We start from the raw sequence: 27,964 nt of genomic DNA on the forward strand, positions 1-27,964 counted from the left end.
TTGCTTCCCAGAACAAGAAAAGTGATCTGTCAGGGAAGTTAGAAATTACAATTCACTTCATAACTGTGTTATTCAGATTAAAGCAAGAATAACTTTTTTTTTGTATCGCAAATTATTGAATTTTGATTTTTGTATGCCTCAAATGCTTTGTGGTTCTTACCCTCAGAAGCTATGGCACTCCTCTTTCCCCGATCGCCTACTTGGTTTGAATAGGAGTTCAATCCAAGGGTGATAAGCAACAACAACATAACTAAATAATGAATAAATAATCTTCGATGAATGAAACTTGTGTGTTATTGCCTGAAGAATTGTAATTTAACATGGAATTTTGTTTCTTAATTCAATAGAAGAACTGCTTACATTGTTGTTTTTGTTAAATGGTCTATCATTTTTTTAAAAGGATATTTTTATGTAAATATACATTTAAAACTCGCTTATTAGCCGATTCGCATAACAAACAACATAAAATGTAAAAAAGTGACGCGCTTAAAGCCATCTTTCAACCAAAGCACACCATGATGTCACTTTCTGGATTGATCTGTATTGAGCGCTTATATGAAGAAAGTCCCTGTGTCTGTATGGAAGAATGCTTGGTCGGATAGCATTGTCGAACCAAATTCCGAGGTCTCTGAGCCAGCGCTGTGGAGCCTTAATCAACGAGATTTTGTCTCTGGGCAAGATTATGGGACTAGAGGTGGATGGCAAACGACATCGATAAGTTTGTGGAAAAGCTATTTAAGAGTTGTGGAAATACATTCTGTGTCACAGCAAAAAACTGTGGTGCAGATTTGGGCAGGAAAGAGGGAAATAATAATAGAGCAACAGAGCAACAACCTTCTGTGAAATAAGGGAACGTATGGTAAATTAATGCATCGTATGTTTAGAAGCATTATCTTCAACATAAGTATAAAGCACTAGCTATGCATGTTTCAAATAAATTTAATGATAATTTATCTCATTTTCGTCCAATTTGGAAGTTTGGCTAAAGACAATTGTCTTTCGGACAATTTTCTAATAAAAAAAACATTCATTTTAAACATTAAATTATATTATTATAAATTTGATTTTTTTTGGAATGGACTACACTGTCTTATTTTACATGGATTTCAATGAGGAAAAAAAAGTGTTTTACTTAACTAGGTGTTTCGCATTACGAGTAAGATTCGAGAATAAATTATGCTCGCTAAGCGAGTTTCACTGCATAACATAAACACAAAAAAATTATCATTTTTATTTTAAAGTAAACGATAATTCTTGTATTTACTTTTGTACATATTTTTAATCTTTGATCAAATTTGTGTTATAGTTTACTTCATTTTAAGCTTTAATTAAAAAGAAGACGAATTAATATTATTCATTATTTTTGTAAATTCATGAAATGGATGCCAAAGATTCATATTTTTGATTTTTGTAAATCTACCAGTGAATGCAAAAGAATTTTTGGTTAGAAAATTTTTCGTTGAGAAGTTCTGCTACCCTTTATTCAAGCTTACTATTTAAGTTCCTCTGTGAAGTCGAATAAACTATTTCGCCAGATAGACATAATTCGAAGAACGGTAATGAATGCTCAATAGTTTTTAAAAAATATTAATTAAAACCTAGTTCCGCACTCTTTTATTTTCGAATAATTATTAATACAAAGTGTAGGGAAATGATGGAGACAGTAACGAAAAAATAAATACATAAACTAAGATTTAAATGAAAAAAAAAAATATGTTTGGGGAAAGTGAGAAAAAGAATCGTCAAACATATCAAAACTATTAGTCTGGACTGAGGAACATATATAAAAGGGAGCTGAAGAAAACTGAAAATAAGCATTGCAGAAAAAAGTAGAACTGCGGAAGAACTGAAATTGATTACTTAAATCTCCGGGAAACTGTCATAAATATTAATTTTCTAAGAAGTTCTTTATATAAAATTTGACTTTATAAAATTTTAGTAAATTCATCGTTGTCGATATATACATCTGTGAACATAAACGACATCTTCATTAAGCGTAGAAATAACAATGAATCGAAGAAAAGACTATTTCATTGGTTTCTGTAAAAAAATAATAAGTTTTTCAAACATCAAAAATTCAAGACTTTTAATGTGGTGAAATGTTAAGATATTTAAATGCTTATTATTTTTGTAATAAAATTATTAAATTTTAATTAATAATACTCCGAGGATTGAATGATAATGATATTTTTCACTTTATATCGATATTATAAAGGAATTATCGTTTTCAACAATCGATAGTTCCATGGTTCCGAATGACCGGATCCGGAATTTGCGTTCATTTTGAGATACGAGAACAGTGTTACCTTCTATATAGAATTCATTCATGAACCATAAATTGCTTGTCACAAGTTATTCAAATGTTTATTTATTTTCCGAAGAGAGTAAGCGATATTTTCATGAGAACTTAAAATATATATTAAGAGAGATGAGTTATAGAGTAATGATATCTCTTAATATAATTTAAATCTTAATTAATTTTCTGATTTTTTTTAAAATCAGCCCACATAAATGTCATTCTAAAATATTTTATTTGCTGATACAATCCCCACTTTTTTATTTATTTAATTACTCATGTACTCTAAAAACTGTTGAATGCAGCAGGTTCCCACGCTTTGAGCTAAGTGATAAAAATCTTTCTCGGTCACATAACTGCTGAAAACTGTTTACAGACGTATATATCGACAACGGTGAATTTACCAAAATTTTATAGAATCAAATTTTATATAAAGAACTTCTTAGAAAATTAATATTTATGGCAGTTTTCCGGAGATTTAAGTAATGAATTTCAGTTCTACTGTTTTCAGTAATGTTGTATTGCTGTCAATATATTATTGATTTCGAACTTTTTAGTTTGTTTTATTCATCTGTCAAAACTCTTTGCATTAAGCAACTTCTTTATTGATTAGATATAGAGACACTTGCTAAATGCTGTTTTATTATCATTTTAATTATTGTTCTGAAAATGAATGTCCTGCATGTTAATTAGGAGATTTCACAAATATGTTACTTCTTGTATAACTGTTTAAAATGTTTTTGTATTTCAACTTTTTATTATTTACATAATTTAGGATGCCCTGCGGGGTTGTTTTTTTTGTATGTGTGTAAAATAATCCATTTTTTTTTGTTAAACTATGTAAAGCATTTAAATAATTTAATCTCTGGGAAACATGGAAAAAGGTGGTCTGTATCAATCATTTTTGTGAAAATTTGCTGATATTTTTAATTGTATGCTAAAAGTCAAAGAATTTTATGCTTTAAATAATTTTTTATCCATTTTCAAATTCATTTTTCTTTATGTCTTGTAGAAGTGTGGAATCATCAAGTATAGATCTTGTATTCATATGAAGAGATGAATTGTGAAGTAAAATAAAGACTTATGATCTTCAGTTTCAACAGGTACTTTTATTTATACTTTTCATTGTTTTCTAATTTTTTGCATAATTATATAAATGACTTCTTTGAAGCAAAATTAGAATTATATGAAATAATATAGCTTAATTCTGCAAAAAAGTTAATCTGGAATTATGCCAATTCTTTCATTTCTTTGCCAGTTTTTTTCCCCCCTCTCTATTATTTGTTATCTGTTCGAGTTTTATTTGAGAGATTCATTACAATGATTTTGTCTCTTAAATATATTGTTACTTTTGGTAATTGGATTGTCAAATATGCTTTTGCCAATCTGCTGGTCTGGCCGGCTATTTTCATTGATATTGAAGATTTTGGCTTTATGATCTAAAATAAAATAATGAGTTTTTTTTAACATTATAACAGCCCAAATTTTTTAAAGTTACTATTTGATCTTGAATTATTATAAGCAGGAACTGAACATTGCAGGCCTTTGAAGTTCCCAATTATATTGTATTCTTTTTAACACAAACAATATTCCATGGTACTATATTAATTATTTACAATGAACTTTTAAAAGTAAGAATTTAATAAGATCAAATAATTAATTAGATTGCACTTGACTAAGTATATTATATTGGGGAAATTGTTCTTCCGAAAAATTGTACATTTGATCACTTTAGTTTGTGTTGGTAACCAGTGACACAATTTGCATTTTTATTACCAGCATTATATATCAGTCGCTTAAATTTGTTTCTGTATGAAAGAAATATTTACTGTGCTGAATAAAAATATTTATTTTCACCACTGAAAAATAAATTTTGCAAAATTTACTTTTTGCCATATTGTAGTTTTTGACATTATTATGAAATGATATTAGTGGAGGCATATTTCAAAAAGTGCAATAGATTAATAATATTTATGCAATCTTGTTTTTTTATTCCAAACCTAATGATAAGTTTAAAATTTAAATATCGAATATTATCACAAATAGGTATATGAAATTTCAGATATTTGAAACAGTGTATGAAATTTTTGATTAGCACTTGTGAATTCCTTTAAGCTTGGTACATTGTGATAATATTTACACATTCAGAAGTTGTTCTTTGGAAAGGAGAGTATGGGATGTTTTTCTTATCCATCCATAATGGCTTTATGTTTACTTAGAATGAAATTGTATTTTTCTTCGAGCAGTATTTTTTGAAAAGCTGATTTTATTGAAATGTTGTTAAATCTTATTGAATTTTTATTCAAAATAGTATTTTATACTCATTTGTGATTAAGCATCGCACTGAACATTAGAAATTCAGAAGGGTGATAAACTGCTATTCATGTGAAGTTAAACATTTCTTTAATCGGCATTTTTTTCTTGGTTTAACTACTTTTATGATACTAATCCATACTTTTTACTTTAATTTCCACTAACCATTTCTCTTTTATGCAAAATGAGCTGATGCAATTAAAAAAAATCAAAACAATCTAAATTTCAAGGAATATATAAAAATATATTGTTATATTTCTTTTGTCTTCTGTTTTAAATTCATTCTTTCAGTTTATAGTACTTATACATTTGTGTATGTATGTTCATTTTTTAAATGTGACAATTTTTTTAAACTTCCTTAATGAATTGAAAGAATAATTTCTTTTATTTTTTTAAAAATACCAATTAGAATACCAATACCAATTATTATTTTTATTTGGAAAGTTATTTATATTTAGTACATATATTAATGCATCTCTAAATAAACAGAAACAAAGAACGGAAAGAAAGAAAGAATATAGACCAAATTCAATGTTTGAGTAAATTTATTACAAATATAAAGAACTTGATAACATCTGTAACTTAAAATAGATGTTATCAAGTTAGATGTTGTCAACTATTAAAGATATTTCTTTAATAGTTGACAAAAATAGCAATCGATTTCTTACATAAAAAATAGTTTAAAACATTTTTGCAATATGTAAACAGGGACACTAAAATTGTCTATTTATTCCATCTTTCTTTAACACTATATTCTTATTGGCATGCTGTTGTACATTCTTCTGTAAATGATAAAATTTTGAATGAATAAATTAAATAGCTTTTTATGAATTTTGTAATAAATAATAATTTTGTAATAAAATATTCCTATATATAGTATCTTAAGAGAATCATTTATCTACATTACGTGCCTTTAAATGTGTTTGAGGATGACTACTTCATTAAAAGTGATTACAAATGGTTGAACCAGATGGATAAAAAATTCAAAATATGTCAATAATTTTGTTAATTTCATAAATGTATTAAATAAGTAGAACAGTCTAGAAATTCGAAAATAAAGACATTTTATAGATATTTAACATGGTATAATAGTTCATAAAATTTTAAACTGGTCATTTCATTATTTTGAAGCATTTAAAAGCAAAGATGTCATCTCTTTTCTATAAAAAAAATAATAATAAATAAATAAATAAATAATGATGCTCTAAAAGCGACATCAAAATTTTGAACACAACCCATAATGCACTTTGTTTGAAAATATTCTCTGTTACATTTTGCGATATCCCTATCATTCGAAAACGTTTTCAGAGACTGTAATTTTAGATAGGCAAACATTATGCATGCTCCAATAATTAGGAAGAATATAGTGGATAATTTTTTTTTCATTTTCATCCATTCATTTTTACTTTTTAATTATTATTACAACTAAGCATTTAACATGTCGGGGGAAAAAAAAAGATTGTACGTTATTGATTTGGACAATGCTTTTTATTTTTCTCGTATTCGAAATATAGAGAAAATATTAATATTTTCAAAAAATTGGAACTCGAGATTTGGATTGAATTTAATCATCCAGGACCTCTTGGAGTTCGATAAATACATTTTCAGCTTTATCTCTATCCATTTGTTTGTGAACATGGTAGCTCAAAAATACTTTGAGGTAGACAAACGAAATTGAGTAGATAGACTCAAATCATTAGATTTCTACCAAATTTTTAACGAAATGTATTCAAAAGAAACTTGTCTACTGGTTTCTTCAAATTCAAGCCAACTTGATAACTTCAAAACGCGAAGAGCTAGATAAATGAAATTAGATACACGAGCTTAGCATCTCAACTGAAGATTGTTATCGAATTTCGAGCCAAATCTCTCAAAGGTTTGTCCATCTGTCGTTCTGTACTTTTAAGTGCATCTTAACACTCATAAATTCATAAACCCGTGACTTATATAGACTAAACCCAGTTATTTGATGTTGTGACCATAATTGTAGTTCCTTGTTCAAATTTCGTTTACAGTCTGTGAGGAAAAAGACGTCCAAAATGCATTTTCGCTCACAGAGTAAATAAAGATTTTAGATTTACGCCAAAGGTCTATATTTTGTAACTGTTGTTCGGCAGTGCCATAGAAGATATTCGCGACCTTACCCAAGGTTCACAATATTATGCGAGGGAAAGAAATAAGCCTTTATTGGAGAGTAAGGGAGAAAGTATCGAGTATATTTCTCCAGCTGGTTTGAAGGCAGACACTAATTGTACGTGGACCTAAAGAAACATGGTTATTCCAAAATCACCGTGTACATCGATGCATTCCGGCAACGTATCCCCCCCCCCCTTTCAGATCTTTCTAATAGCAAATGCCCAAATACTTTCAGCTCTTAGATATGATCATCGAAATATACATTTTATTTAAATAGATTTGATCCATGTGTCGTTATCTGTTGCATTCTTGAGCAGAAACATACTTCCTTGTAACATATGAGATACTCCATTCATACATGTATTCCTTGGGCACAATCGCTCAGTGTAACATAGATGAATCTCTGATCGCACTGACATTTTTTGTAATTTGAACTGTGTTGTGAATGATTTGATGAGCTTACAGGGTCGCTGGTGATTTAAGAATAATTACATATTTCTTAGCTTCAATCATATTTACGATATTGCCAGTTAGTTAATGATTCAAAACTGGTTAGTAAAGATAAGAACCAGACTTTGAATGGAATTTCGGTTTTTTTTCGTGTTAGTGGTTTTATCGCCTTTCTGTCTACTTATCTAATCATTAGTTATATATCTAAACATTAATTATTATTAGTATATTACTATAATCATTATTGAGTGAACCTGGTTGTTTAAGCAATTCAGGGTTATCATTGGGGTTATTAGTTCTGTTGAATGGTATTTTGGTATGAAAAAATACATATCAGCATTTTTATTGGTTTAACTTTTTGGGTTGGCCATCCAAAGCAAGTTATTTTGTCTGCTTCTGGGTGATGGGCCATCACATTAAAGAAGATAAGTATTAAAACCATCAAATATTTATATAAGGTAATTGTAAAATTTTTTTTTAAAGCAGAAGTTTAGAATTTTTTTCAAAAAAATTTACTGAAATTCTATGATTATCGAAATATGCTGTTACATAGAAGAAAATACCTGTTAAAGATTTCAGACTGATATATGCATTATTTTTTGAAAAAATTAATTGTAAGGAAAATTGTTTATATATATATGTTCTAAAAGTGCTATTCTACGGTTTCAGTTGGCAATAAAATGATCGATTTTCTGAAAAAAGGTGGTGAAAATTTAATTTCAAGTTAGCCTTTTGACTCTGTCGTAGCCTGAACACATTTTTTGATGGCTGTTATGTTAATGAATACTACAATTTAATATTTTTCTAAAATGAATCATCACAAGATTTTTTTTTCTTCTTATTTGCAATTTCGAGTTTTATCATATTCTTTTGAAAATCGACCATTATAATGCCATCTGAAATTGTAAAACATCATTTTTTAGAAACGGAATTTTTCATGCCCGCGAATTTGAACAAATGGAAATTTATTTCGAAAAATTGGTTTTTTTTTTTTTAGTAAAAAAATTTAAATTTTTCTAAAAAAGAGAAAAAATAGTAATGGATATACGATTTGAAAGTTTTACTAATTTTTTTTCATTGTAATACACATTCAAACGAAATTACAGAAATTTTGATAAATTTAAGAAAGTGGGAAAAATATTTTTCTCTCCAAAATTAATGCTGCAATTTCAATTCTTTTTAAGACATCTTAATGTCCGACGTCTCTTTGTACAGATTTTGTTTTATGCATATCTGTAATTTTTTAATTAACATCTTCCTCGCAAATTAATAGCCTTTTAATCAGGTGCGAAAAACCGATGTTTCAATTTTCCCATACCCCCTCCCCTTCTTATCCACACCAATGTCTAGGTGTCACTCAATAGTTTAAATTGATAAAATGATTATACATTTTTTTTCCATATTTTGGTACTTTTCATGATAAATCGACTAGATTGTATTAGGCTGTTTTATCTAGTTTGCTGCTGTTTCCCTTTTCCCATCATACGGTTATCGACTGGTGTGTCAATGTTATTATCGCGTCATTTACTTCGATATAAGCAGACCACAAACTTTCATTAATCGTTTATTATTTTCAACTTCGGGCATTCCATGAGCTTTGACCTGCCATATAGCTGTCGCATTTCTTTCCTCTTCAGTCTTTAATCTATATTCCCCTCCCCCCATCCGTTCCCAAAAAAGTTCCAATCATAAATAAGAAGGTAAAGAAGAAGCAGAAGAAAATGCTTACTCTGTTCAACTTTTTTAATCCTACCTTTCTAATATCATCTTCATAGTCAAAGTTTTACGTCTCCAAACTTCAGAGGCAATATTTTCACGGAAAAAAAGTATTCAAAATTTTGTTTTAATTTCGGAAAAGCTCGAGACTGATTTTTCTTGTTCTCTTTTTTTACCTCTATCAGGTAATTCTTCATACAAATGCAATGTATAATATTGATTGCCTTTCTTTCATGTACTGTTGTTCAGATTTCATTTTTTGATTTGTTTGAACTTAGTTTTCAATTGCTTCGTTCCATTTTTTTTTTCTTATATGTCTTAAGTTTGGAAGCCCAAATTGTATAAACATCGAGAATTTGAATAAATTCTATGAGTAGAATAGCCCTTTCATATTTCACAATTAAACGATTCTTTTTTCTGTAGCCATATAAGATATGAATGTGCATCGAAACTGCAGGATTAGCAAGAAATTAGGTACCCACTTCAGAGGGCTCGAAAATGCGTTCTATTGGTCTAAATAAGATAAAATTTGAACTACATATTATTTAGATAATACGCTTTACATTTATTAATTAAAAGAAATAGTACAAAAATTCACCAATAGATGGTGCTGTAACACAAATGGCATTTATTTGCATGTATTGAAAATATGAAACAAAATTTGCTTTACAGCGCATGTCTATTACCATTTTTCTTTGGATGTAAAGAAGGCGGATTCTGCATGAACATTAGTTTCTTCTCTGTTTGTCATGCTCACATTGCAAGAAAAAGCGCTACTGGTGAAATTGTTTTACCAGAACCAACAAAACTCAGTTGCAGCTTTAAAGGAATTTCGTCAGTATGAAGCAAATACGAAGAGGTCCAATATCTCCAGGTGACCTACGCAAGATGATGCAGAAATTTGAAAAAACTTGGCAACTTGGCATTCTTCCAGGTAGAGAACGAAAAGAAATCCCGTCTTCCAGTGTCGAAATGTTGCGACCGCGCTTGTTGAAGCCAGCAGTCAATCACCGCAAAATAGCGACAGTTTGCCAGTTGTTTCCCGTGTTTTGGATATGGAGTATTGAACTGAAAACAAAATGGCGAAAAATCGTACGGCAGATTTTGCATTTTTATCCATATAAAATCAAGTCTGTGCACCTGTTGCAGAACGGGGACTTAGAGGTTCGTAAAACTTTTGCACTTCAGTTCCTTGCTCGAATGGTGGTTGACATGACTTGGTCATGGAACATTCTGTCGAGTGATGAGGCCCACTTTTGCCTCAATGGGCAAGTAAACACCTACAACTGTCGAATTTGGACAAAGGAAAACCCTTATTAAAAAAAAAAAAAAGCACGAGTTATCAGCCGTTATTTCTCAATAGCATGGCTTCCTTGTTCGCCGGACATCATCCCTTGCGACTTTTGGTTGTGGTGGTATTTGAGGGACAATATCTACAGTCAAAGGCCATCATCTCTACCAGATCTGAAGGACAACATTCGGCGGCATATTCTTAATATTCCGGCAGACTCATTCCGATCATCGATAGAAAATATGGTTCTCCGATTAGAGCATATTGTTGAAAATGAAGGACATATTGAGCAATTTTAATTTTACTTTATTTAACAATTATAAACCATGTTAAATGTTTTTATGTGTATTACAATGCCACCTAACGGTAAATTTTTGTACGAATTGTTTTTTTTTTTTAATTTAATAAATGTAAAGCGCATCATCTCAATCTGCAGTTAAAATTTTATCTCATTTGGATCAATAGAACGCATTTTAGAGCCCTTTGAAGTGGGTACTTATTTCTTGCTAACCATGTATATAAAACTGAATTCCTCAATGTTATTTTGCTGTGAGATATAAAATCTTTTTTATTTTTATTTGCAGAAGTATTCTTCTGGTTGATTGTTATAGGAATACATCAACATTTATCCGGGAATTCATCAGTTTTTATTCTTGAAAACTATATGTACGTTCTTTAAGTTTTGGAATTCTCCAAAGCAGAAAACTTGTGCTCTTTTTTAAGTGTTCAGTCAAGATGTCTTCTGATATCCATTTTCAAGATTTATATATTTGTTGAAGAGGAAAGGTATCTGTATGAGTGAATTATGTGTAGTAAAAACTTGGTTCATTAAGGAAGCTTAAAATCTCAACAATCAGGTAGGAAAAAAATCGTGTGAGGTGCGATTATTAGAAAATTTTGAATTTTGTACAGAATTAAAATAATCAGCAGCGATTTGATTCAAATTACAACCTCTAGGGATCATTGTATATAATGCATTTTCTCTGCAGTGATATTTAGAAATGCATTTAATAACGCTTGACAAAATTATCCTTATTTTTATGACATCTGCTGCGTTTTCTTTCATTGATGGATCATTTCAAGGTACGTTTATTGATACACTCAAAAGAGAAATGAAATGCATGTAACATATATACAAAATGTGCAGTGAAACTGTTTCTCACGCAGGGGACAAAAAGTTACATTCCATAATGCAGACAAACAAAACACCTCTTCCTTGCGATTTTTGCAAGAAAGTTTTTCGGGAATCTTGGCATTTAAAGCGACATTTGCTAATACATACGGGAGAGAAACCATTTGCCTGTGATATATGTAGCAAAGCATTTGCTCGACGGAGTATGTTAAAGAGACATTTACTGACACACACAAAAGAGAAGCCATATGCCTGCGAGTTTTGCAATAAAGAGTTTGCTTGGAAGGGAAGTTTGAAAGAACACTTAAGAACTCACACGAAAGAAAAATGCCATTCCTGCAATATATGCGGTAAAACATTTAATGTATTCCACCATTTAAAGCAACATTTACTGATACATACGGGAGAGAGGCCACATGTCTGCGAAATATGCAATAAAGCATTTGCACATAGAGGAAATTTAAACAGTCATTTGTTAAGTCATACTAATGAGAGACTATATGGCTGCGATATGTGTGATAAAAAATATACTCAACATCGATATTTAAAGACACATATACGTAAAAAGCACGCAAAAAAGAAACTGTGATGTTTGTAATAATATTGATTTTGAGAAGTAGACAGTTTTGTCTGCTTTCAAATTAAACAGACATGTGATATTTCTGCAAGACCATATACTTGTGATTTCTGTTGTAAGGCATTTACTAAATCAGGAGGAGAAACAATATGCTTGCATCATACGGTGTAAAATATTTTTTTTGTGGGTGAATTTAAAGGTGCATTTGGGGATGCATATGAAAGGAAAACCGTATGCCTTTAATAGTTGCGATAAAGCATTTTCCTGTTTGGGAATTTTAAAAAATTACACATGCATACGAAAGAGAAACCGTATATCTGAGAGGTATGCAATAAAACTTATCCTGCTATCGGCCATTTATAAAAACATGTGAAGCATGTGAACGAGAAACCGTATGCGTGTGACTTGTGTGTTAAAATCTTCTGTGGAATCTAAAGAGATATTTATGGACGCATACTACAGGAAACCGTACGCTTGTGAGATGTGTAGTAAAGCGTTTTCTGAGACTTTCCTTTTTAAGAAACATTTACTGATCCATACGGAAGAGAAACGCCACTTTTGCGATTTGTATAGCAAGGCATTTTATGGTGAGTGAAAATTAAAGAGGCATTTACAGGTACATTGAAGGGAGAAGTACTAGTATATCTGCAAGATGCGTATTAAAGCATATACTCATCTGGATTGTTTAAAAAGTCATTTAAAGACGCATGCGAAAGTGAAACTGTATGCCTGCGCTATGTGTTGTAAATCTCTTCCTGAACAGAGCCATTTAAAATCACATTTACGCATATGAACGAGAAAGTGCATACCTGTGACATGGTTTGTATATAGTTTTCTTCCCAGCAACATCTTAAGAAGTATTCGAGAAATAAAAAGAGTAAAATGACCATCTTTCCAAAAGATAAGTGATCTTGATTTTACATTGAGAAGGAGCTATAGATTACAAAAAGAAATAATCATGCATATAAAGAACGTAATTTGTTTTTGTCTTTTTCATTTGTATGAATATGCAGCTTGAAAGCTCAATTTGCAATGAAGTTCTCGGAAATGTTGCAATCGTTTTCTGTTTAAAAATTTTTGATCTAGAAAGTGCCTTGATACCATCTTTTTGCCTTCATTGAATCAGTGTGAGAATATCGTTCTTATTCTAATTTAATTCTTTCATTGTGCAATAAAGGTCTTTTTTTTTTTTCTCTTTATTTGTCTAATTTCTTTCAAATAAATTAGCCAAAAGATTCTCTTAAGTTTTCAATACATTTCAAATTATTTACATCAATACATTTCAAATTATTTCATTTTATTACTCATTTCAAATTATTGGGTGCTGCTTATTATCTTTTATATAATTTGTAGATTTTTAGCAATTTCGTCCTTGAAAGTTTTCCTTGTCCCTTGACAATTGTGAAATCGTTTGGCGTATTGCAACAAAAAGAGGGTATGAAAACATAATAAATTTGTATGAAAACTTAATAGTGAATGTAATTGAATTGTAATCGAAAATAACTGTTACGTAATTGTACTGTTTTAACTGTAAATATAACTTCCCTGTTTGGCGTTCATGTAGGGGAAAAAAACAACTTGCAGGGAAAATTATTTTCATTAAAGAAAAAAAGTTGTAATAAATGCTTAAAAATATTAGAAATCTTAATTTTAATAACATATCTTTACTTAAAAATGTAAAATGAACAAAAAAATGCAATAAGAAAATGTGACATTCTTTGGACCGAATTCTGGAAAAAAATGAAATTGTTAAAGGGTATGATGGTCAAATTTTGTTATATTTCGTCCAGTACATAACACGCTACAGAGCTCCGAATATCTGTTATTTTTCGATCACTTTGTATTTTCCTTGCAATGTCTGATCTTTTGTTGATTAATAAATCCGGAAGTTGATGGAAAAAGGTTTTTTTTTTTTTTTTTTTTTTTTTTTTAAATCTCGGTGTAAAGAATTACTGATAGTATAGTGAAAATATACCCCTTTCATTGACTTGGATTTTCTCTCACTTCCTTTTACTTGTTGAGATAAGGGGATTAGTTTAGATAAGGGAATTTTATGCAAGCTTATAAAATCATATGAGTTGCTTTTCAACAGTAACTTCAGATTGTTGCGCGTTGCTTTACTTCAGGTGATTATTTGTTTGTTGAGCATTTGTCAGCTACGTTTCAAGATCATTTAATGATTCACCATTAATTATTGAATTTTTTTTTGCAATAAGTAATTTTTGTACAAAGGTTTGGAACTTTTTTAACAATACGCAGAAACTGTATTTAATTCACTGCAGGCTTTCTATAAATATACACGTTCAAGACTTCCAAAAATGAAAATAAAGCATACTGTTTATGGTGCATCAAAATTTCTTGCCGGCCATTTGTTACCATTGCCAAGACGTACAAAAACTCAATTACAGCAAATAAAATTCTTTTCCCATTTTTTCATATACGATCTTTATCTCCATACAATTCCAGATCAAGATTTCGACCCACCCTCCAAAAAAAAAAAGTCTGTTTTTGGAATTATATCTCTTTTTTAATAGGATAACACAAAAATGCATTGAGCAAAAAGGATTTAATTTGGTATGTTATCATGATATCCAATTTGTAGATTTCTTTTGAATTTTGAAATTAAAATCCATTCGCAGAATGTTTGTCTACCCAAGTGCAAGTGAACACGATAGCTTCAAAGCTTTTTTTGGTAAAATGTGGCATATAGTTTTAGCATCTAAAGTATAGATCCATATCAAGTATTGAACCAAATCAGTTAAAGTGTTGACCATCTGTTCTTCTATACATTCTCATGCTTGAAAGCGTGATCACCTAAAAATGCAACGATTTAAATGAAATTTGGTAAGATATCTTGTTACTAAAATGTAGACCTCTCACAAATTTGGGATACCAAAAAGCTTATGAAACGATGCAGGAACGTTTTATTATTCTACAAAGCACAAAACACTCGTGTGTTAGATTCTGAAAATAAAAATCTGAGTACTCGTGACTTTCACGGCCTTGCACAAGGTCTCTAAATGTTATGTCATGGAATTTATTAAGATGTATACAATAACGTTTGCGCATTTCGTAGTAATAAATGTTCCCTTCTTACCTTTCCACTGGTTTCATATGTGTTGCTGAGTATATTAAACATTTCTTTCAATTTATCCCTCACTTTTGCCTTTTTATGCACCTGATATGCATAAGTTAGGAAAGGGATTGTATTTAAAAAGAAATCGAAAGAAAATTTCTCAATTGGAATTATTTTTTTAGTGAATTTCTAATACCAGTTAAATTTTTTTAATAACGCGTCTTATATTCTACAACTTATAAAATAAGCACAGACATAAGGAGGGACAAATTATTAAAAGGATTATATTCTACTAAAGAAATATTTGATAATGTTATAGGCTTATGATTATTATTTGTCTCTTAAAAACGATGGAATGCTTATAAAAATAGACCTTCAATAAATCGTGCATCAATAAGAAATGTTTTAGCAAAAAACAAGGTAGTGTGAAAAAAAAAGGTAATATGGCTATTACACTTTCATCTGAAAGTATAAAACGGCGAAGATACTATTTTTACTCTCTTATGAAAATCATAAAGAAAAAAAAAAAAAAAAGTAAACGAGATCAATTGATTTTTTTAAAAAATTTTATATGTAAAGGTGGTAAATTTTACAAAACTGTGGAGAATTTTGAAACTGATTTTCATTCTTTCTTTTAAGTAAGATTCTGTTGAAAGAGAATTCAGCATTAGTAAAAAATATTATTTGGGGAAATTTGATAGGAAACTTCATACGATTCACAACATCTAATCTATGACCACATAAAGCATTCTGGTGGAATCCATTTGATAGAATTCTTTATGCCATTGGCAGCTATTTTAATGGCACTGAGAAATCGGCAACATCAGTCCATTCAAAATATTATCTATCTTGGGGACAACAGATGGCTAAAGACACAGCTGCGTATGATATAAAGTTGCAGTCGGACTTCTTGATCTCTTTACAAGGGGGAAAAATTACTAGAAAAGATAATTGCTGAAATTTAATCAAAGCTAATGCATTTTGTCAACAAGTCAGAAATTTTTCACTGTTAACAGAATCTAATAGGTTGAGGAGAAATATAACGAATGGAAAATGCACTTGATTGAACTTTTTGTTTTAACCCGATTTCTTAGTTTCTTATATATCTTCTTTACTTTGACTGAATGTTCTCTTTGTTGACATGGCAAACTATCTTCAGAACACTTCTAATATTTTGCAGCTCCATTAATTAGCTAAGCGAAGCGTTGGATTCAGTATAACTGTAAAAATGTTCAATGAATGAAGCAATGTGAAATTTGTATGATGTTTTATTTATATTTAACTGTTGCCATTCAACAATTAGTAATAAGCTCGATTTCTGTGACACGTACGTTATCGTTTTATATGTATAAATTTTTATTACGATGATGCGCCAATCATTCATTGTAATAACTTTGTAAGTTATTACAATGCAGGTAAATAAGATAAAGCATCAATCAAGAACTAATACCGGGTTTACACTCGGCCAGTTTTAAGATGTCCAGTTGGCAGCACATGCGCAGAAAGGGGGTGCTTAATGTTTGGCACAATTTCATAAGATATATTTAGGCATTCCATGTTTGGTTATAGATTGCCATTTTGGCGTCCCTGAATTTTTCTTTTTCACAGCGTATCGTATTTAAATGAAAGATATTTATACAAAGAAACATGGTAAAATAAAAGCAATAAGATCAACATACCTAAATTTGGAAAACTATAGAAAAAAATTGAAATAAAATGAGGGGGGCGCACTACCTTGCATCAGAAACAACAAAGAGCAAAAAATGCCGGAATTAATCTATGGTAAGTGATCAATTTTTTTTTCACTCCAAATTTTGAAACGCATACGCAGTAAGAGAAAAATGCAATACAGCGGCTTGTTGTTGTCCCGCCAAGACAATTACTTGCCATCAACCGAACAGTATTTTTCTGCTCATGCGCTGCCTACTGGCTGTCTTATAACTGGCCGAGTCTAAACCGTGCATAAATCTATCTTATTTATGACGCACTTAATTGGTTGTTGTCAGATATACTTACTTAGATATATAAAGCAGATAAATTTGGAGCAGGGATTATAGCTCGTTAAACATTATTACACACAGACTCTAAAAAGTAACATAATTAGAATAGATTCTTAACATAGTTTTATTTTTCAGTTTGTTTCTATACAAATTTAAACAATTAAACTGATAAACTCTCACTGAGCTTTTCAAGAATAAATGTCCATTGTCTCATACTATTTTCCTTTTCAGAAAAAATGTGTGTAAGTCAATGCTTTCTTTTTCATACCGCTATGAGTTAGTTTCCATGTTTTGATAAATATAATGATTTTATAGGCTCTTTAATTACAAAGCAACATTTTTTTCTTTTCTTTTTTTTTAGGTCCTGAAGTCACATTGTGGAAAGCATTGGTGCATACTGTTTTTCGGAACTGTACTTTGTTGATGAGAACATTTTTAGTCACATCTTATCTTCTAGACCAAAAAGAAAAATAAAAGTGGCTGCAAGAAAAATAAAAGTGTCAGCGATTAAAAAAAAAAAAAAAAAAAATCAAATCTCTCAGATTTAACCGGCGGTGTACTAAATATTACTGATGCAATCTAGTAAAACAAATAATTTGTGGTGCATATCTTATTTTTTTATAATATGTTAATGTCTTTATATGGATATTTGGAAAGAAGTTTGTATATGTTGTAATTATTTTCAACATTTTGCATACTTCTTCGAAAAGTTATCGATCACATTTCAATATGAATAATTTTGAAGAATCACTATAAAAATAGAAGTGATTTTTCTTTTTGTGCGTAGAAAAATACTTATCGTATAGTACAAAAATAAAAGTACATACTTTATTTATTAGATGAGTAGATATTAAACTTGCATGAAAGAAAGTCATTATCTAATTCATAATACTGAAGAAGCTTATTCATGCATTTTGAGAGATTATATGAATAATATGAACTTTTCTTCTGACTTGCAAGAAAACAAACAAGTTTGAATCCAGTGTATTGGTAAAGAATTTCCTACGCCACATATTCTGATAAATTAGAAAGAAAGAACTCAAGTGTGCGAAATTGATAGAAAATCATATTCTCTCTATTAAAGCTTTAAAAAATTCTATTATTAATATATATGCGAATTTCATTAAAAAGATATAACACATATGCAATTTTCTCAGCCAATTCATTCAAATATATAAGTTTTTAGGTATTTTCACGAGGAAAAGATCCAAATACTGTATCTGGTGCAGTTACGCATTAGCAACAATACTTACCAAAATTTCACTGGCTCCATGAACCATGAGCCTTTGACATGCGTTACTAAGAATCTCCTAGATGAAGTAGTTTAAAAAATAATTACTGATTCACAAATACCAAAGAAAATATATGTACATGTAATAGGCAGCGGAACATTTTTCTATTCCGAAGCATTTAATAGCACTCAGCAAACACATATGAAAGAGAAAAAAACATGGTTTTATAACTGTAGTGAATCATTTTCGAAACTCAAGTATTTAAAGGAATTTTTCCGGTCGCATACAAAAGAGAAACTTAAAGCCGGTTTATATAAATGCATTTTCTGAGCAAGAAAATTTAAAAAACATTTATAGACTCATGGAGGAAAGCAATTCTATGCAGCCATGTTTAAACATACATTCGCGTCCAAATACGAAAGAGAAATCTTACGTCTGCGGGATGTGTAATAAAGCATTTTCACAGCAAGGAAGTTTACATAGACACATTAGAATACATACTAAAGAGAAACCGTATGTCTGCAGCTTGTGCAATAAAGCATTTAGTATGCGGGATGTATTAAAGGCACATTTACTGACACATACGAATGAAAAGCCGCATATTTGTGATATTTGTAGTAAAGCGTTTACTATGCTTCATGGTTTAAAAGACCATTTAACAACTCATTCGACGGAGAAACAGTATGCCTGTGCTACGTGCAGTAAATCTTTTTCTCTCAAGAAATCTTTAAGCAGACATTTAAAAACGCATGCAAAAGAAAAAATATATGGTTGCGAGAAGTGCAGTAAAATGTTTTTTACTGAGGAAAAATTGCATAAACATTTACTGATCCATACGAGATTTTATATCTGCGATGTGTGCTGTAAATCTTTTGCTCATCAAGGAAATTTGAATGCACATGTACGGACACATACAAAAGAGAAACCTTATGTCTGCAACATTTGCAATAAAGCATTTTCTCAACGTGGACATTTAAAAACGCATTTGGAAACACATACGGAAGAGAAACTATATACCTGCGAGGTGTGCAGTAAAACTTTTTCTCTGCAAAGAAATTTAAAAAGACATTCAGAGATGCATAAAAGACAGGAACCGTACGGCTGTGAAATGTGCAGTAAATCATTTTCAAGGCAGGAAGATTTAAATAAACATTTACTTATGCATATGAGAGAGAAACCATATGCCTGCAAAATATGTAATAAATCTTTTTATCTGCAAAAAATTTTAAATGCACATTTAAAGACGCATATGAAGGAGAAACCATATTCATGCCAGATTTGTTGTAGAGCATTTACTCAGAAATCAAATTTAAAGCAACATTTGCGGACTCATACGAATGAGAAGCCATATGAATGCGAATTTTGCCCTAAAGCATTTTCTAAGCGTGGAAATTTGAAGTTACATTTAGGGACGCATACCAAAGAGAAGCCATATATTTGTGATACATGTGGAAAATCGTTTTCTTATCATCACCAATTAAATGCACATTTATTTATTGATGCATGCAAACAAAAAACTGCACCAATTGCATGAACAAAATTTTTTGAAAAAATTCAGAAAGGGAAAATTTAAAGAATTCCTTTCCTACCAAAGATTAAGACCATATTTCAAAGCGTGACTGAACATGTATAAATTTTAAAAAATGCAAAACTGTTTTCCTTGCTGTTTTCTTTCAAGACACATTTACTGATTCATGCGAAATAGAAGTTGTATATCGGGAAGTGAATTTCGATGTTTCCTGTCGACTACGACTTTGACTATTTTGACATTTATATGCAGAATAAAAGCCTTATGTTTCTCATAGTAGTCGACCTTTGATCTACTAAGAGAATCAAATGTAAATCTGCATGTTTGTGATTTGTGCAGTTGCATATTTAAAAAAAAAAGTTTAAAATACATTTACAGACATAAATTGAGATGTATGTCTGTATCTATGCCAGATATATATGCCATTTTTGCAGTAATGAGATAACATATAATATTTGATATGACAAGAAAATCCCCAATAGAGTAAATGATAGACAATTCTGTGTTGTTGTTTTTTTACTTATGTCACTTATATTATTGACAAGCCCGCTGACGAAGGCAGCCATTTAAGCCGAGTTTGTGCAGTAGCTTCTGAGGGTAAAGACCCCTGAGCACCCGAGGGCAGAAGTCTGATTTCTAGCTCTTATGAAGATGACACTCACACATTCGGTTACATAATCCCTTTTTACAATTGGGGGGGGGGGTCTTTCACACACCTCACAGATAGAACGCAGGGAAACGAACAATCATGCCCGAACCAGAACTCGAACCCGGCACGTGCAGATCCTGGGGAAGACGCGCTACCCCTAGGTCAGGACGCCGGCTAGACATTTCTTCTTGCCTATTTCATTACATGAAAATTTACTTAAATGAAAGAACTTATCAAGGCATATAGTTTTTTTTTTTTTTTTTTTTTTTTTAGATATAGAATACTGTAAAAAATTACACGAAATTTTAATAATTTAGAACTAAAATCTTTTTTCTTTATATTCGCCATGTCTTTCTGCGAGTTAAATAAGAAATTTTCCATTTCTTATATGTCACTTGTCAAAAATAAGTAACCGTATGCAGAAATATAACCTGATTATTTTTGACGAAATTGTAAAAAGCCAAGTCAATCTTTGCATTTTTGAGAAATTTTTATCATTATCAAAATTTTGCATCATTGAGAAATATTTGTGTACTTTTAATATTTTAAAGTGAAGAAAAACAATTTCTTTATATTATTATAGACATTTGTGCTAGAAATTTTAATTTGTCACATGTGGGAAGTATAATTTTAAGGAATTTATTATGATTACCAAACGGAGACACCAAATGTGGTGTTTAAATTATGTAAGTGATAATATTTTTCATAAATTTTCAATAAATCCTGGTAAAATGTAAACGATCGATTTGTATAACAAAGATTTTTTTAAAGATTATTTTACTTCATAGCAGCTATTCTCATATTTTAAGCAATTTCGAATCATTTTTCATTGTAATTTTTAATTACACCCATTCCATTTATTTTTGTTAAATTGTGCTTCTTTTTAATAAAATTTCAGAATTTCAAACAAAATATACTTTTGTTATTTATAATTAAGAGATTTAAAACTTTTATATTTATAGAGTATATAAATATGAACAATGAATCCATTGACCGTCTTCTATCCATAAGATAATATTTGCACTTGCAATAAACCAGTTTATCATTGTGTATAACGTTTCATTATCTGAAGCGAGATATTTTAACCTGTACAAGTTATTATGTCACCAGTAGAATTCATACTGTTATTATGTCACCAGTAGAATCCATAACCTGCTTATTAGTGTTCTTTATTTTCAGGTACGGAAGGATTTTGCTCTTTTGAATCTTACCCATCCTGTTACATTTATCAAAAAAAAGCCAGATAAAAGATTGAAGAACAGATATTTCATTTTTTTCATCTGAAATGTTGTTATGCATTCGAGGTTCTTTCGATTTGTTGATGAAGAAACAGCCCTTAGTAACGAACAATAACTTTATTAAACACAAAGAAACGTATACAGAGACAACAAATATACAGTCGAGACGAACACACCTAATACACAGCAGCACACTACAACAAATACTAGTCCACCAGTAGTAATCGGTAGTAATAATAATCACAATTGTCAAGATTACATATGGCGAGAAATCGCTCCAAAATTATTCAACTTTGGCGACTGCACAATGATGCAAGTTTAAAAAGTGGATTATGATTAGATGTTTGAGAAAGAATTATATATGAACGTTTAGCGAAATATGGTCAAACTGGCCCTTATGTTATCCATATTAGCATAAGATATCGTACGATAATTCCACGATGTTGTTCGATCTTCTGAACTTCCGGGTAAATATCGAACAATGTTGTTCGGCATTTTGTGCTAATAGGGATTAAACTAAACCAAACTATTTATGGTCATAATTATTAGCTGAAAAGAAGAGTTTGAAGGGGGAAAAAAGAATTGCTGCTGTAAAAGTTTTTTAAAATTGCTGTTGAAGAAGGAAGAAGAGTAATAGATCTAAAAGAAAAGAAAAAAAAAATGAAAAGGATTACTTTTTATAAAGAAAAAAAAAAATTAAAATAATTATTACTCGAAAAGAATTGAGAAAGAGAAGATTTGAGTTAAAAAAGCTTATTTCACAATCTGTGAATCAATAATGAAGGTTGTTTATAAAAGTTGTTGCAGTTGTTTACCTTGATTTTTCCTAAAGAGAAAGAGATTTTCCTAAAGATTTTAAGAGAATGATATTAGTTGATATTTGAGTCTGTTTGAAAGGCTGTTAATTTTTTTGAAAGTCCTAAAAACAAAATGTTTTGAGCATTTGATTGCCTTCCTCCTAATAATTCAATTAATTCCTCGGAAGTTATTTGAAAATGCTGAAGATTATGAATATTCTAAAGATTTGTTTTTAAAGCGATTTAAGATAAGTTTGGGAAGATTCCAACAACTTTTTTCTCAATATTGGCTTTTCTCAACATTGATAGTACTTGGCGTTAATTTGATTTTGAGTTGAGGAGTTTATTTGAAAGTTGTATATTAGAATTAAACGTTATAATATTTGAACAATTGCCAACTTTAATAATACCTAATTAAATCAAGAAAATAAGTTTGGGAAGATTCCGACAACTTTTTTTTCAACATTAGCATTTCTTTTTCTCAACATTGAGAGTACCTAGCGTTAATTTGATTTTGAACTAAAAAGTTTCTTTGAAGGTTATATATTAGAATTAAATGTTACAATATTTGAACAATTGGCAACTTTAATAATACCTTCTGAGTATAAAGAGCATTTCCTTGACAGTGTGAATGAATAGGTTACGCCGATTAAGTAATAGAAAAACTGAATGCCTATGACGACGTTAGAAATGCAAATACAAAAGATCCATCCAATGGATACATGAAAAAGGACATTCTGTAAACGGAAGAAAAACATGAATTTCAGAGTTCGAAATTCGGAGCCAGCTAGGAATTTTATTCTAAAAGTGAAAAATTTAAACATCGAAAAAAAGGGGTGTTCAAATGAAAAGGTACGAAACGGCGTAACAACGTAATAGTTAACACATTTGCCTATGCTGCTATGGGAGAATGTAGTGAGACCTCTAGGGATGCGATTGGAGTCTCCGGCGTAGATCGGGGCATGCGTTGGCGCCCGTATGCGCAGGAGAGAGCAGAAGCTCTTATAAAGAGCGCCGTCCAATTGACGTGGCAGTATATGTGAATATGAATTCCTCAAACACATAATAACCATTAACTCCGATGTGTATTGTGAGACACTCCGAAGCTACGCAGGTCCATCAAGAACAAAAGACCGGGGCTGTACACGGAGGGTGTGGTTCAGCTCCATGGTACCTCCGCGTCCACACGTCTCCAGGGTCATACACGCGGAAATGGCCAAGTTCAAGTGGGAGCAGCTCGACCATCCGCCCTATAGCCCGGACATATCGCCCTGCATTTTTCATGTGTTTGGTCTCCTGAAAAAAATTCTGAAAGGGAAGCGCTTCAACTCGGATGACGAACTCAAGGATGCTATGAAGGATTGGGTTTCGTCACGGCCACAGGAATTTTAGGAACAAAGAATCCTTCGGTTTGTTAATCAATGGGATCGTTGTGCTCATGCCAATGGTGTATACTTTGAATAAACTTTCATTTATACCCACAGTGTCGTTTCGTACCTTTTCATTTGAACACTCCTTGTATATGATACAAATGTGAAAATCATAAATTATAAATTAAAAATATCATAAATTAAAATAATCAGAAATTAAAAATATTCGCAGATTTTTACTGCAATTTGTATTCAAATTCTAAACAGCCACGTTAAAAATTAATTTTGATTCGTGGGATTTGTGGAGTAGCTTGCGCAACACCAGTCTCTCATTTGCTACGGTGTTTACATGCTTCTTAAAGTCCAGACCAAGAGACGAACAACCCTTTGTGTGATTGGCTGAAACTTTGATAGGTGTTCTATAAATGCTAACTCTGCGTACGGAATTTTATCCTTCTAGTTCTCTTTGTTTCGTAGTTATCATGTTAATTTTTATTCGAATGCAGACAGACAAGCTTCTTCCGAACGGAGTTTGCTCACAATTTGATAGAAATCTAGAGATTTGGTATAAAGACTGTATATCAAATTTAATTCATCTAAATCGAAGCTTTTTTGAGTTATATTTGTCACAGATAGACAGACATTTTTTTTAAAAACGTGTTTATTGAACTCGGAAAGATCTAAAACGTGCTAATTTTTCAAAATCTCTAGTTCGAATTTTTTGACGATTACAATACTTTCTTTATATTTCATATACGAGAACCAACCATCAATAGACTTAATTTATACTATCTAACATTGAAACGTTAATTTATGTACTCTGAAGATATTTTAATCACAATTTTCATGCATGAAAATAGTTGAATGAATTAAACCAGTTTTCAACTTTGGAATTAATTGTTTAATTTTAAAAACATTTAACATTCATATTTTTTTATACATTTCTCTACATCTATCATAGTCATTTGTTTGAATCTTCAATAAGAGCTCATTATGTTTAGACACTTCAAAGAAAAATAAAGTTGTCGGATTAACTATACCGTACATTCCCGAGTATCCGGCCTAATGTGGCAGAAGGGCAGGTCGGACTACAAAAAATCTGGATTGGTCGGAGTTTTTTAAACTCTTTTCTTTGCCCACCAATACCAGAAGACAACGTTTTTATACCAAAATTAATTGTTATAATGCGTATTTTACTTGTTATATGCGTACTAAGCCCTCCGTTTATCTCAAGCCACGTAGAAGATGAACGCGGCCGCTGTCGGTTGAATCATAGTAGCAGTTGCTGGTATGTGATGAGTTAAAATAGAAGGCTTTGTACTTGTATTTACATATATTTATATACTGCACCGCAAGAATTATTACTTCACATTTAAAAAATTAATTATGTCTTAAGTACAGTTTACGAATCCTGTACTTACACGAATCCTGTAATTATAACCAGGTAAGCGGCAACAATTGAAGTCCGTTACACACTGACTTAACAATGAACAACGAGCAGAACGCTGTTCTTTGACTTTCAGAATTTGTATTTTGCACACGACACGTAGAAGCATCGTAGCAGACGCCCGCTTCTAATGCCTTGGAAATGTTGTCGATAGAACGCCTTGCCTTCCTAATTTAATTACGATAAATGAAAACTAGGCCAGATAGTCGCGAACCAGATACTCGGGAGTGTACTGTAATTATGAGTATAAATGTCGAATAGCTATGCTTGAAATTTTTAAAATAATAACTGTTGTAAACAATTTTTGAATTTTATAACTAATTAGATGGATGAATGTGGCCAGTTTGCAATAAACTGGAGATCTTTTTAATTTACTTATAAAAAAAATTACACCTCACTTTTTATTTAGCAATGTCTCTTGCTTGCTCCAGCACGAGAATGAAAATTTTCTAAATCTGATTAATTATGCTGATAAAAAATTGCCTCTGATACATGAAAAAATCGTCTGAACTAAAAACATTGCGTGTTCCTGAAAATTTTCATCGATTCTCATCTTTTGTGCCATTTTTCTGTGAAATTTTGAATCGATACTTATTTTTTTCAGATTTTAACTCCTTTAAAAGATGAAGTTTATATACATAAAGTCATAATCTTTTATGTATTAGGTGTTGAACTAGATATTTCAAACTGATGCGCCGCCTTGCGAATCAATTTCGAAGGGCTAGACGAAAAATTGCGTGATTCCATTCAGTGTTATCGTAGCTTCTGGCGATAAGGCCGATTTCGGTAGTGGAAAAATGCTATCTGTCATCATAAATCTATTATTTCATTCATAAATTGCGGACTTAAGAGTTGGTATTTGATTGCATGATGCAGGTTCGAAATTTTCGCCGTGCCTGCATTACAGATTTAAATTCGATAACCACACGATCAGCTGCGCTTTTTTCTGATGTGAAACTACATGGAAAAAGTAACAATATTATTGACTGTTCATATTCAGTGTTAAAAAAGTGTATACATTACATTCCCGAATATGTGGCCTAGTGTGGCCGAAAAACTGGCCGGATAGGCCGGAGTTCTATGAATTCATTTCCTTGCCCACCAATACCAGAAGACAATGTTTTTATCCAAAATTCACTGTTATAATACATATTTTCTCACTTCTTACTGAGTACTAAGCTTTCCATTTATCTCAATGTGAACGCAGCCGTGGCCCGGTGAATTATAGAAGCAGTTGCCGGTAATGCGCCGAGTTAAAATAAACGTCTCTGTACTACTAGCAGTTTATATATTGCATTGCAAGTTTCAGGAATGTATTAGTGAAAAAATAAGTTAAAGGATATAAACTGTTCACATTTTAACATGAATTCGGTAATGTCCAGCTTAAATGAAGGAAACACAAACAAAACATTAACGTAAGTCCTAGACCTAATTCTTAAGAAAATTGGTTCAAATTGATTTCATTTTTCACTGATAAATGATTACACAGATACGCAAAGGTAACATTAAGATAAGAGTCCAAACTTATAGTTTTTAGGTTTTGAAAAAGTCTTTAATAGATGACTTAATAGACACCTTTCTTTCCTCATTTAATTAAGATAAAAGAAAACTAGGCCGGATAATCGCGAACCAGATACTCTGAGGTTTTTATTTGTATAATAACAAAAATTAGAAGTATATAATTGGGCAACAGGGTATCGCTGAACAGAGGAGACTGTAACCTTGTATCATAAATGAATTTAAACATAGCTTGCTTATAGTTTTAATTAAGAAGAGAGCAGAAGAAATTTAAATTTCTGTTGAGAATAAGTTCCTTAAAAATACAGATTTAATTGAAAAAAGAATGTTTTCCCGTGAGAGTTTTTATAAAAGGTTTTATTTCAGCCAAAGCAATGGAAACACCGAACGATGCCAAAAAGAAAGCATTTTTTTTTTTTATTTAGTGAAAAAGCTGATTAACAATCTTTATTATATAAGGAAGAGTTTCTATGAGTGTGTCTACGGTACACAAGAAAATTCTATTGCACTTAAAGCCACAATTTAATACATTAAGTGGTCATAATGATGATTCAGTGTGTCTTGAAGTGCGAATTTTAAAATTTGATGTAGAAAACTTTTTGGTTAAAGTTACCGACTATGTTCGAATTGATAAAAATTGACTTCTTATTAGATGCATTGTCAATCAAAAAATAAAAAACGTAAAAATGACAAAAAGATGTTTATATATATATATATATAGTATAGAATAAATAACTTGTCGTAAATTTGACCAAAAAAGTTACGCTAAATTGTAATGCACATGTTAACGCATGTCAAGGATGACATCATAGTTTTAGTAAAAATGCTTTCACTCCAAAAGTTAATATATCGTAACTATTGTATGTCAATGAGATGTAAAGCGATCTCTAGCATGACAAATTTATTAGAGAGTATACGAGAGAGTCTTCTCGCTGGCATTTTTTATGAATTTGTATAAAAAAATAAATAAATATGTCAAATTTCAAATGAAATCGGTTAACAAGAAGAAACACAACACTAATATGGATTTAAAATTCCTATTTTTTTTAAAAAGTAAAATACTTGATTTTATATGAATACATGAATTTTTCCTGAAAAAGAAATTTTTTCCCCATCTTTAAACAAACAAAGGGAGATGAAAGAAAAGAAAGAAATTTCCCCATATTATAAGAATTTTCCTAAACTGAGGTAAAACCAT

The 27,964-nt window shown here is 30.7% G+C and overlaps 1 protein-coding gene and 1 long non-coding RNA gene across 2 annotated transcripts; both read left to right on the top strand.

Moving 5' to 3' along the window:
- Positions 1 to 2,276: 2,276 nt before the first annotated feature.
- Positions 2,277 to 17,696, top strand: LOC129988403 (uncharacterized). The gene is made up of 3 exons (XR_008785648.1): positions 2,277 to 2,384; positions 3,309 to 3,399; positions 17,349 to 17,696. It is a non-coding gene; the product is annotated as an uncharacterized LOC129988403 (long non-coding RNA).
- Positions 17,697 to 17,814: 118 nt separating this feature from the next.
- LOC129988636 (zinc finger protein 567-like) lies at positions 17,815 to 20,751 on the top strand. Its single transcript, XM_056096905.1, has one exon. It carries the CDS (start codon positions 18,581 to 18,583, stop codon positions 19,751 to 19,753), a length of 1,173 nt encoding a protein of 390 aa, XP_055952880.1. The 5' UTR covers positions 17,815 to 18,580; the 3' UTR covers positions 19,754 to 20,751.
- The last annotated feature ends 7,213 nt before the right edge of the window (positions 20,752 to 27,964 follow it).

Source organism: Argiope bruennichi, chromosome 10, assembly GCF_947563725.1.
Source record: "Argiope bruennichi chromosome 10, qqArgBrue1.1, whole genome shotgun sequence".
Lineage (NCBI taxonomy): Eukaryota > Metazoa > Arthropoda > Arachnida > Araneae > Araneidae > Argiope > Argiope bruennichi.

What these genes read in the sequence shown, in the direction of transcription:
- LOC129988636 (XM_056096905.1), top strand. Translation starts at nt 18,581, where the DNA reads ATGGAGGAAAGCAATTCTATGCAGCCATGTTTAAACATACATTCGCGT.